General features: G+C 42.2%; 1 protein-coding gene across 3 annotated transcripts in view; it reads right to left on the reverse strand.

Annotated features, from left to right (window-relative positions):
* Positions 1-11309: 11309 nt before the first annotated feature.
* The window catches only part of LOC109418067 (unconventional myosin-Va), a 70266-nt gene continuing 68701 nt past the window's right edge, over positions 11310-12874 (reverse strand). For all 3 annotated transcript variants that reach the window (XM_019692237.3, XM_029870817.2, XM_019692238.3), the window contains 2 exons: positions 12546-12809; positions 11310-12465 (listed from right to left, as the gene is read on the reverse strand). In XM_019692237.3, coding sequence (XP_019547782.2) covers positions 12232-12465; positions 12546-12809 — 498 coding nt within the window. In that variant the 3' untranslated portion in view covers positions 11310-12231. The remainder of the gene's footprint in view (positions 12466-12545; positions 12810-12874) is intronic.

Here is a 12874-nt window from a genome sequence, read left to right on the forward strand (position 1 = left end):
CGATTTTCGCGAGAAAAACAACCGGCACGACTTTTTACCGACTCGTCGCCACTTTGTTACGATGTGTGATTAAGCCGAGTAGAATTACGTAACAAACAAATATACTTTTATTAACTATAATAACGAGAAACAATAAACGTATTAAAATGTGCGACCGGCGTGTAGTGATACAATTGCACTGATGACGTTAACACAAAGCACCCGGTTGGGTGTCATCTCTCGGGCTCGCTGTCGGGTGACAGCCGGGAGCGAAGGCAAATAGGGTGGTACCCCAACACAAACAGCCATGGACCGAGTGGAATGGAGGCGGCTACTATGTACAGCAGATGCCACCCCGGCCTTAGCCTGATCGGTACACGGAGAAACTGAAAAACTCAAAATTAGGTACTTTTAAACTCAATTTTGAGTTCTTTTTCATCTCCCTTTCCATGCGCTCTTTCTGTTGTTGTCAGAGAGTGAAGAGAGAAACAGCCCAACTTTTGCAGTTCCGTGCGTCAAGCCAAAACTGAGTTTATAGCACAGTACTCAAATTTGAGTGAATACAACCTAGTCGGTTGGGTGGAAAAAACTTAAAATTAGGTATTTTTTCACATGGAAGCAAGCGGGAACAACCCAACAAAAACATCGATTCCATCAACTCAAAATTGGCTTGACGCACGCAACCCCGAAGTTGGGTGGAAAGAACTCACTTTTGGGTAGTTTTGTCTCTCCGTGTAAGGTAAGTAACGTCAGACAGGCGTCAACAGCCCATCAATTCACGTTAAATGAACGTAAAATTCATTCGGCTGTTCATTTAGGCTAACATGGCGCACCGTTTTGACGGATAGCGGTGCGATAACTGCAAATTTGTTGCACTACAAACGAGGTAGACACTTCATATGCGATCCGAATACTTGATTTTGATGCATCCAACGTGGCACGTACCTATCAGCCTAATTATTTTCGCCGGTAAACCATGTTCCGACATTATCTGCCAAAGCTAATATCTTTTCAAAGAATCGTACGCTGCTTAACCTTCCGTAACTCGCGCGGTTGACTACCTGCGTCAGCACCAAAGTATGTAAATACCAAGGTAAGAGATTCCCGCTAATATTCACGGATTAGTGAGAAAAGGAAAAAAGCAAAAAATAGTTATGAAGTTTGCGCTGATTTGTATGGGCACATCACTATTTAGCAAACTTTCTTAAGAAATTAAGCACTCCCATCTTAGAAGCTATTATTTTATTGCATCTGACTGGATTAAATGTGACCTCCATGCAATAAAACAGAAAATATCGCCATTTGAAAATCGGTAACAATTTTTTTATAATTGATTCTAAACATATTTTTTTAGCATTTAGAAACATCCAAACTAACAAAACTTCACAAACTTTGCTGAAATAATGACATTTTAGTGTAAAAACACCAACTTTTCATAACTAACGCAGATGTGTTGGTGAGTCTCATTTTTGACATTTACGGGAATCTCTTACCTTGGTACATATTTATATACTTTGCGTCAGCACCACGCTAATGCTGAGTACAAAAAGCGAGATTTTTTCATCGTGTTGTACAAAATACAACAGCGCGATCGCTCGAGGGTTAAAATCAACGAACAGATGGTGGGCCTGCAAGTTATATTTCCAAAATTTATCTAGGATCATCTGCAGGTTAAACATCTAATCCGTGATCGGTCACGAAAACCAGCATGGTATTCACCGACGAAGGACTCCTCTGTCTTATTGTAGATTAGGCATATGAGGCCATCCAACCAGTTAGTAGGCAATTCCTCATCCTCCCAAATCTTTACAATAATCTAGTGGATTGATTGATGTATCTGTTCGTTTCCATGCTTAAGAAGTTCGACCGGTATATCCTCCTTCCCAGAAGCCGTGTTGTTTTTCAGCTCCTTAAGGGAATTGTAATCCTGTTTCTGGGTGCTCATTCACTGCTACCATTCAACACATTCAACAAATCTTCGAAGTGCTCCTTCCACCTGGCTACCATTGTTTTGTCTGTCAGCAAATTTCTTTCCCGTTCATTGCACATGGCAAACACTGGCGCAGTCTTGTGCTGCGCACCATTGACAGCTACATAAAACCTCCGCATATCGCTCCTGTCCATGCTTTCCTGCGTTTCAGTAATCACACTCTCTTTGTGCTGCCGTGGATTTACTACGGTGGATTCGTTTCTCTGCTGCTCTTGCCAACCTACATTGCTCCCTGTTGAGCCGAGAGGTACACGCCACTAGCATTCGACTTTTGGGCGGCATTCTTTTCGTTTGTCACTCGTTGACATTCCTCGTCGAACCAACCATATTACGTTGGCGTCGCTGAGCGGTACCTATCACCTCTGCTTCATGGATAAACCCCCATAAACTGCTGACATCTCCAGATTCGTTGGTCTTTCTTATCCTCTCGTTCAGCTTCTGATGATAATGTGCAGAAATCCCTTCGGATGACAAGCGTTGGATATTGAAACGCATCATTCTGTTGTGACGCTGGATAATCGCGCCCGGATTTCACACATCTACTACTACGTCCGAAAAATGTCGCCCGTCGACCAGCACGCGTTCCAACGGAACCAACCGTCCCAATGATCTTGTTTTGGGCACCTCCGTAAAACTCATCCTTCATGTCATCAGGTTTATCGTTCGTTGACGCATAGATGCTGATCAGGCTGTAGTTGAAGAATTTGCCCTTCATCCTTAACACACAGATTCGGTCGCTTATCTGCTTCCACCGAATAACTCACTTCGTCTGCTTTCCGATCACTACCTATGACGCCAACTCCAAGTTCTGCCTTATCGCCGTCGCCTCTGTAGTAGATGTGGTATTTGAAGAAAGTGTTGGCGATGGGATCCACCGCTCGGAATTTGCGTTCTCCGGGTTTGTGCCAGCGTATCTCGTGGAAAACTGCCAAATAAACGCCGACATCTGCAGTTTACGAGCCAGGAGCTCAACAGATGCGGGTTCATTCAAAGTTCTCACGCTCCAAGATCCGACATTCCTATCGATGTCCTTAATTCGTTGCCGTTGAATCAATCCGTTTACTCTATTATTGCTTTTCGTGGTGTTTGAACGTTTTCAAGGTTTGAAGGTTGGTATTCACAATGATTTTTGTGCTCATTTTACAAATAAAGTGACGTGACCCAGCTGGATTTGTACAATATCGAGTCGAGATTTTTTACCTCGATATTCGAGTGGAACTGCCTCACGTCACTCCATTCCAAAGAGCAAATTAGTCTTGTCGGTGTTGATGGTGAGACCTTCTGCCGGAGAGCGATCGAGCTTACTCTGCACATCGGGATCAGAGCGCCGTTGAGGTAAACGCATAAGGTCTTCAGTCAGTTCACGTATCAGAATTTCGTAGATGACAATAAGTAACGGTGACTAAACACTAGTATAGATAAATATTAGCTAGAATATTGGTGTCCGAATTAGGTTCTCTATCCAAACAGGGAATAATCAACAATGAAGAAATGTTCTCTTTCTACGAATGGAATGACTTGACGCAGCTTGGCTTGAATATCGAAGTGAGAAATCTAGACTCGAATGAGGTGACTCACTAGGCCGTGTCGATTTTTGCAAAATTGCGAATACACAATCCCGAATAGTCACAAATGGTTGCAAATGGACCCAAATGAAGCCCTGCAAAATTTAAAAATTCTAAAAAATCGGTAAGCTAGTCCGCAATTGACTTGAAGTTTTATATGGGAATTTTAATTTTTCAGTATGGGGAAATCCAACTTTTCAAACTTTTGAAGAAAAAGGCACATTAAAGCAACTCTAAAAATCCGCTCCCCCCCTGAAGATTTAGTGCATATATTAGGGAATATTTTGTTAGAAGACAACTTTTTAGTTGCACTTAAGATAAGGGCGTTATTAAATTTCGAAACAATGGACATTTTATTCGCATGATTTCTAGCTTCTTTAATTGGCATCACTGCACGTTTTGCGTGTTGAAGGGGTGGTAACAGCCATCTGCGGCGTCACCACCCGTCGCTGGATGGAGACGCAAGTACCTGATAAAAATGAGATAGTTAGGATTGTAAATATTCTTGCGATATTGCTTTATAAAAACTTGGTATCTTCGGCAAAGTTGTTGGCATGGTCAAAAGCTGTCCAGTGATGAACTAAATCATTGGCAAATCCATCGCTGGGCGGCGCTAGTGTGCATACAAACTGCATGCAAAAGTATTAACGTATATGCGTGTATCTCAATAACGTGATAATTTAACTGTGTGGTGTCTTCGACAAAGTTGTTGGCTGGACCATGGACTATCCAGTGACGAACCAAGTAAGTAGGAATTCAACCGATAGGTGGTGCTAGTGTGCATACAAACTGGATGCAAAAGTACAAACGTATATGTGTGTATCTCAATAACGTGATAATTTGAGTAGGTGGTGTCTTCGACAAATTTATTGGCTAGACCACGGGCTATCCAGTGACGAACACAATACAGTCTTGACTCCTACTACACGGTTAGTTCGGGGGTGCAGTAATAGATCTACCACACAATGCGAACTAACATCCAATTAGTTGGCAATTTGGCCGATAGAGGCGCTATGTAGAAGTGGTTGCTTATGTTCACTCGCCAGTAGTAGCACTCATAAGTTATCGCTTGCGATATCTCAAGATCTACTTGATTTGGAACAATGCTGTCTTCGGCAAAGTTGTTCAGTAGGTCAAGAACAATCTGGTGGTTAACCAATTAGTTTGTGATTTCGCCGCTAGGTGCTGCTAGTTGTCAAGTAAAGTTTCAAACTTCTCTAGCTCACGATCCAGATCAGATAGAAAAGTGCCGTCTTCGTTAGAGTTTTTCGGGAAGTAAAAACCTATCTGGTGATTCAATATTTAGTTGATGATTTCGTTGCTAGGTGGCGCTAGTTGTTAAGTAAAATTTTAAACTTCTGTAGCTCGCGATCCAGAGCAGATAGAAGAGAGTCGTCTTCAGCAAAGTTCTTCAGGAAGTCAAGAACAATCTTGTGATGTAACAATTAGTTGGTGATTTCGCCACTAGGTGGCACTAGTTTTCAAGTAAAGTTTCAAACTCCGCTATCTCGGGATCCAAAGCAGATCGAAAAGTATCGTCTTCGGCAAAGTTCTTCAGGAAGTCAAGAGCTATCTAATGACTTAACATTTAGTTCGTAATTTCGCCGCTAGGTGACGCTAGTTGTCAAGTAAAGTTTCAAACTTCAATAGCTCGCGATCCAGATCAGTTAAAATAGTGCCGTCTTCGTCAGAGTTTTTCAGGAAGTAAAAACCTATCTGGTGATTCAACATTTAGTTGGTGATGTGTTAGTTGTCAAGTAAAGTTTCAAACTTCTGTAGCTCGCGATCCAGAGCAGATAGAAAAGTGTCGTCTTCGGCAAAGTTCTTCAGGAAGTCAAGAGCTATCTAATTAAATAACATTTAGTTTGTGATTTCACCGCTAGGTGGCGCTTTTTGTCAAGTAAAATTTTTAACTTCTCTGACTCGCTATTCAGAGCAGATAGATAAGTGTCGTCTTCGGCAAAGTTCTACAGGAAGTCAAGAGCTATATAGTGAATGAACAATTAGTTTGTGATTTCGCCGCTAGGTGACGCTAGTTGTCAAGTAAAGTTTCAAACTTCTCTAGCTCGCGATCCAGAGCAGATAGAAAAGTGTCGTCTTCAGCAAAGTTCTTCAGGAAGTCAAGAGTCATCTTCTGATTAAAAATATAGTTTGTGAATTTGCCGTTAGGTGGCGCTAATTGTCATGTAATGTTTTAAAACTCTATCTCAGGATCTATAGCAGATAGAACAGTACTGCCTTCGGCAAAGTTCAACAGGAAGCCAAGAGCTTTCTGGTGATAAAACAATAAATTGGTGATTTAGCTGGTAGGTGATGCCAGGCTGCTCGGAATCCATAGCAGATAGGAAAGTGTTATCTTTGGCAACTTTCTTCAGAAAGTATAGACTATAGAACAACCTGGTGATTCAACAATTAGTAGGTAATCAGTTTCGTACCTTTTAATTCCGCCCTATGTTGCTTATCCTTTGACAGATACGCGTATTTCGACTACCACTTGTAATCTTCCTCAGTGTCAGTTATCCAGTTAGTGGATAACTGACACTGAGGAAGATTACAAGTGGTAGTCGAAATACGCGTATCTGTCAAAGGATAAGCAACATAGGGCGGAATTAAAAGGTACGAAACTGATTACACTCATTCAAAGAGGGTATTCTGCTTAGAGGGTTCGAAAAGTCGGTACAAGAATTAGTAGGTAATTCGCCGCTACGTGGTGGTAATTGGCAAATAGAATTTTGAACATCTCTATCTTGGATCCAGACCAGGGTTGACAATCGTCGTTCTCTTCACCGTTGCTAGGTGGCGCTAGTTGTTAAGTAAAATTTTAAACTTCTTTAGCTCGCGATCCAGAGCTGATAGAAGAGAATCGTCTTCGGCAAAGTTCTTCAGGAAGTCAAGAAAAATCTTGTGATTCAACAATTAGTTGGTGATTTCGCCGCTAAGTGGCACTAGTTGGCATGTAAAGTTTCGAACTCCGCTATCTCGGGATCCAAAGCAGATCGAAAAGTTTCATATTCGGCAAAGTGCTTTTGAAAGTCAAGACCTATCTGGTGATTTAACATTTAGTTGGTGATTTCGCCATTAGGTGGTGATTTTGCCTCTAGCTCGCGATCCAGCGCAGATAGAAAAGTGTCGTCTTCGGCAAATTTCTTCAGGAAATCAAGAGCTATCTAGTGAATTAATAATTAGTTGGTGATTACGCCGCTAGGTGACGCTAGTTGTCAAGTAAAGCTTCAAACTTCTCTATCTAGGGATCCAGAGCAGATAGAAGAGGGTCGTCTTGGGCAAAGTTCTTCTGGAAGTCAAGAGCAATCTGGTGATTCAACAATTAGTTGCATGAAGGGCTTGCATTTTTAAGAAAAATGAAATCTTTCGTCGTTTTGTTTCGCTCTTCGCTCAAGTGCGCTAAGCAACGAAGCCCAGACAAACAGACATAACTTTTAGAGGGAATTCATCAAAAACTTTTGCCCGGTATATTTTCCATGAGCACACAGCCACCTGTTCGAAGAACCGCTCGAGATACTGTCGATTGCATGATTCAGCAACGTGTACACTGGCAAACGACAAAACGATCGAACACTAGCGCCTCTGGTGGAAGGATAGTGGAAATTAAATGAAATTTGAATTGATCTTTAAATGCACGTGCCAAGCCATGTTTATGAGTGTTACGTCTGTTTGTCTGTGGACGGACTCTATGTTGTCGCACAGTAACACACAAATATGAATTTCAATATATATACAAAAAAGTTCGCATCTGGGATCAAACATCGGACCTCTGAATTGTCAATAATTCCCAAGAAACGCACTTGTCACCTAAAAGTTACAGCAACAAGCTTTTGTTCCACTCTTATGTGACAAGCATGTTACTTGGGATTACTATTGAGCAGCAGAACTATTGCGGTGCAACAATAGCATACGCGCTGAAACACTAACAAATGCCACTTCCTGGTGGCGGTTCCTTGGCCGGTCGGCGCTCGTTTACAAGGAACAAGAAGGATGACAAAAACATTGGTGGTCGACTATTTATCATTGAGGTTTATCCTCGGGTTCATCGTGGAACCCTTTACCGGCAGTGAAAAAGCTAGTCGTCAATGTTGTTCTATCGGGATAATGTGATTTTTTTTTCTTTGCGCGGCGGTGAAGAGAACGACGATTGTCAACCCAGGTCTGGATCCAAGATAGAGATGTCAAAATTCTATTTGCCAATTACCACCACGTAGCGGCGAACTACCTACTAATTGTTGAATCGCCAGGTTGTTCTATAGTCTATACTTTCTGAAGAAAATTGTCAAAGATAACACTTTTCTATCTGCTATGGATTCCGAGCAGCCTGGCATCACCAAGCAGCTAAATCACCAATTTATTGTTTTATCACCAGAATGCTCTTGGCTTCCTGTTGAACTTTGCCGAAGGCAGTACTATTCTATCTGCTGTAGATCCTGAGATAGAGTTTTAAAACATTACATGACAATTAGCGCCACCTAACGGCAAATTCACAAACTATATTTTTAATCAGAAGATGACTTTTGACTTCCTGAAGAACTTTGCCGAAGACGATACTGAAATCTGCTCTGGATCGCGAGCTTACTTACCTTACCGGTCAGGCTAAGGCCGGGGTGGCCTCTGCTGTACATAGTAGCCGCCTCCATTCCACTCGGTCCATGGCTGTTTGTCTCCAGTTCCGCACTCTGCGTAGGGTCCGCAGATCGTCCTCCACTTGGTCGACCCACCTAGCTCGCTGCGCTCCACGTCTTCTTGTACCGGTTGGATGACTCTCGAGAACCATTTTAGTCGGGTTGTTATCCGACATCCTGATGACGTGACCCGCCCACCGTAGCCTCCCGAGTTTCGCGGTATGGACGATGGTTGGTTCTCTCAGCAGCTGATGCAGCTCGTGGTTCATTCGCCTTCTCCAAGTCCCGTCTTCCATCTGCACTCCGCCGTAGATGGTACGCAACACCTTCCGTTCGAAAACTCCAAGGGCGCGTTGGTCCTCTGCACGTAGGGTCCATGTTTCGTGCCCATAGAGGACGACCGGTCTAATCAGCGTTTTGTAGATGGTTAACTTCGTGTTACGGCGAACTTTATTCGATCGTAGAGTTTTGCGGAGTCCAAAGTAGGCACGATTTCCTGCCACAATGCGCCTCTGAATTTCTCTGCTGGTGTCGTTGTCGTCGGTCACCAGTGAGCCCAAGTACACGAATTCTTCAACCGCCTCGATTTCATCACCGTCGATATGAATTCGGGGTGGCGGGCGCGGTGATTCCTCCCTGGAGCCCTTTTCCATCATGTACTTTGTTTTCGACACATTAATGACTAATCCTGGCTTCACTCTTTAGTCGGATGTACGTTTCCGCCATCGTCTCAAATTTACGAGCAATAATATCAATATCATCGGCGAAACCAAGCAGCTGAACGGACTTCGTGAAAATCGTCCCACTCGTGTTTATCCCCGCTCTTCTTATTACACCCTCCAAAGCAATGTTGAACAGCAAGCACGAAAGACCATCACCTTGCCGTAGCCCTCTGCGAGATTCGAAGCGACTCGAGAGTGTCCCTGATACTCGAACTACGCACATCACTCGATCCATCGTCGCCTTGATCAACCGTATCAGTTTATCCGGGAATCCGTATTCGTGGATCGCGAGCTAGAGAAGTTTAAAACTTTACTTGACAACTAGAGCCACCTAGCGGCGAAATCACAAACTAATTGTTCATTCACTATATAGCTCTTGACTTCCTGTAGAACTTTGCCGAAGACGACATTTATCTATCTGCTCTGAATAGCGAGTCAGAGAAGTTAAAAATTTTACTTGACAAAAAGCGCCACCTAGCGGTGAAATCACAAACTAAATGTTATTTAATTAGATAGCTCTTGACTTCCTGAAGAACTTTGCCGAAGACGACACTTTTCTATCTGCTCTGGATCGCGAGCTACAGAAGTTTGAAACTTTACTTGACAACTAACACATCACCAACTAAATGTTGAATCGCCAGATAGGTTTTTACTTCCTGAAAAACTCTGACGAAGACGGCACTTTTTTAACTGATCTGGATCGCGAGCTATAGAAGTTTGAAACTTTACTTGACAACTAGCGTCACCTAGCGGCGAAATTACGAACTAAATGTTAAGTCATTAGATAGCTCTTGACTTCCTGAAGAACTTTGCCGATGACGATACTTTTCGATCTGCTTTGGATCCCGAGATAGCGGAGTTTGAAACTTTACTTGAAAACTAGTGCCACCTAGTGGCGAAATCACCAACTAATTGTTACATCACAAGATTGTTCTTGACTTCCTGAAGAACTTTGCTGAAGACGACTCTCTTCTATCTGCTCTGGATCGCGAGCTACAGAAGTTTAAAATTTTACTTAACAACTAGCGCCACCTAGCAACGAAATCATCAACTAAATATTGAATCACCAGATAGGTTTTTACTTCCCGAAAAACTCTGACGAAGACGGCACTTTTCTATCTGATCTGGATCGCGAGCTAGTGAAGTTTGAAACTTTACTTGACAACTAGCAGCACCTAGCGGCGAAATCACAAACTAATTGGTTAACCACCAGATTGTTCTTGACCTACTGAACAACTTTGCCGAAGACAGCATTGTTCCAAATCAAGTAGATCTTGAGATATCGCAAGCGATAACTTATGAGTGCTACTACTGGCGAGTGAACATAAGCAACCACTTCTACATAGCGCCTCTATCGGCCAAATTGCCAACTAACTGGATGTTAGTTCGCATTGTGTGGTAGATCTATTACTGCACCCCCGAACTAACCGTGTAGTAGGAGTCAAGACTGTATTGTGTTCGTCACTGGATAGCCCGTGGTCTAGCCAATAAATTTGTCGAAGACACCACCTACTCAAATTATCACGTTATTGAGATACACACATATACGTTTGTACTTTTGCATCCAGTTTGTATGCACACTAGCGCCACCTATCGGTTGAATTCCTACTTACTTGGTTCGTCACTGGATAGTCCATGGTCCAGCCAACAACTTTGTCGAAGACACCACACAGTTAAATTATCACGTTATTGAGATACACGCATATACGTTAATACTTTTGCATGCAGTTTGTATGCACACTAGCGCCGCCCAGCGATGGATTTGCCAATGATTTAGTTCATCACTGGACAGCTTTTGACCATGCCAACAACTTTGCCGAAGATACCAAGTTTTTATAAAGCAATATCGCAAGAATATTTACAATCCTAACTATCTCATTTTTATCAGGTACTTGCGTCTCCATCCAGCGACGGGTGGTGACGCCGCAGATGGCTGTTACCACCCCTTCAACACGCAAAACGTGCAGTGATGCCAATTAAAGAAGCTAGAAATCATGCGAATAAAATGTCCATTGTTTCAAAAATTAATAACGCCCTTATCTTAAGTGCAACTAAAAAGTTGTCTTCTAACAAAATATTCCCTAATATATGCACTAAATCTTCAGGGGGGGAGCGGATTTTTAGAGTTGCTTTAATGTGCCTTTTTCTTCAAAAGTTTGAAAAGTTGGATTTCCCCATACTGAAAAATTAAAATTCCCATATAAAACTTCAAGTCAATTGCGGACTAGCTTACCGATTTTTTAGAATTTTTAAATTTTGCAGGGCTTCATTTGGGTCCATTTGCAACCATTTGTGACTATTCGGGATTGTGTATTCGCAATTTTGCAAAAATCGACACGGCCTAGTGACTCACATCACTTCACTCATAGAATCAGCACAAATATTAAGGATATTTTTCACAATCATCATAATTTGACAAAAATTTTACCAGGCATTCGTATTTATTTGCCGTTGCAACGCTTAGCCAATACTCACTAGTTATAAGTACAGTGGGTGTGTACATAGGTAAATTGTATCTATATCACGTTAAATGCTCTATAACAAGAAGAAATTACTTGCTTCAACATGGTTGCATGTGTACTCAACATACTTTGTCTAAACGGATTATGTGTACTTTTGTTTCTAATTAGAGTAACATCATTATTGTTTTCATTCCTTGCTTCGGTTTGCTGATGTGAAATGTGAAAAATCTCTATTTGCTAATAGGCTAGGTGCTTTTTCGTAAATATTAATTTGGGTCAATTTGGAATAAATATAGTTCGACCGCCATTTTCTGTTTTGTTCACACTCCTTTTCAGACTTGCTCACTTCAGAGAGTAATAAATAACAATTGAACAACTTATGTTACAACTAGCGTAATAAAAAAGCAAACATAACATATGGTACAAAGTGCCATAAGTAAGTGGCGTTTGGTGTTAACCAGACAAAAGTATTAGTAAATGCACTTAACAGTTTCGAAAAACAGTCATGCTTTGAAGGCAGAAACCATTGATTTGTGATTCACAAAATGAATCCTGATGAAGGCCAATCGATGTTGTACTTGTACACAAGTAACTCATGACTTTGTCGCTGCACGGATATGCAAAATAGTTCACTAATTCGTATATATTTCTAACGAATACAGTGTAAATACGTATCTAACTGCTATTGATGAATGTAACGGGAAATTCTTATTAGAATTACATAACAATGCTCACTTAGATCGAACTTCTCGCTCTTGGTCGGTTAGAGTAGTTGTTGGCCCTTGGGACCGCTTTCGCTACTTTTCACTAACATCTGTAAATAGGTCATTTTTTTTTCTATAGTTAAAACATGCGGAAATGTCCTTGTGTACGATTGGTCTTTTAGATTTTGGTGACCAAACCGTCCAGATTTAGCTCCTCGGGCAGTTCGATTTCCTTCAGATTGATTTCGCTGTACTTGTACACCACCACCAGCGGGCTGACGATCTCCTCGTCCATCATGTAGGTGTCCGCTTCGCTTTGGCTGGAACGTTCGTTCAGTTGCCGAGTTAACGTTTCGATGAACAGCGGTGTGATTTCGTTCTCGCAATCGTCCGTGGTGTACGATTTGATGATCTGAAAAGGAAGCATGTCGGTTGAATACTTTGCTATACTCAGTACAAATGAACTGATCAGGTTATGGGCCCAGAACTTACCTTCAAAATTTGCGCCGTCGTCAGACACGTGCTGAGCTCCAGCAACGTCGGTACGTCCTCCACGGTTTTGCGGGCTTGCAGAATGCGGGAAATCTGATACAACGGTTCCAGCGGTTTGAAAACGTCCGGATCCATGGACATCGAGCGGACCCACCGTTCCAGGCAGCCAACGTTGTAGTGGATCTTCATGCCGGTCTTCCACACGCACAGGTCACCTCTCAGCATGAGGCTGTTGACCGCCACGGCGCAGATGTAGTACATTAGCTGTTGAGCAGAAATTGAATTGATAGTGTATGTGGTTATAGGAGGAATTTGACAATATGTGATAT

The sequence above is a fragment of the Aedes albopictus genome, chromosome 2 (assembly GCF_035046485.1).
Source record: "Aedes albopictus strain Foshan chromosome 2, AalbF5, whole genome shotgun sequence".
Classification (NCBI taxonomy): domain Eukaryota; kingdom Metazoa; phylum Arthropoda; class Insecta; order Diptera; family Culicidae; genus Aedes; species Aedes albopictus.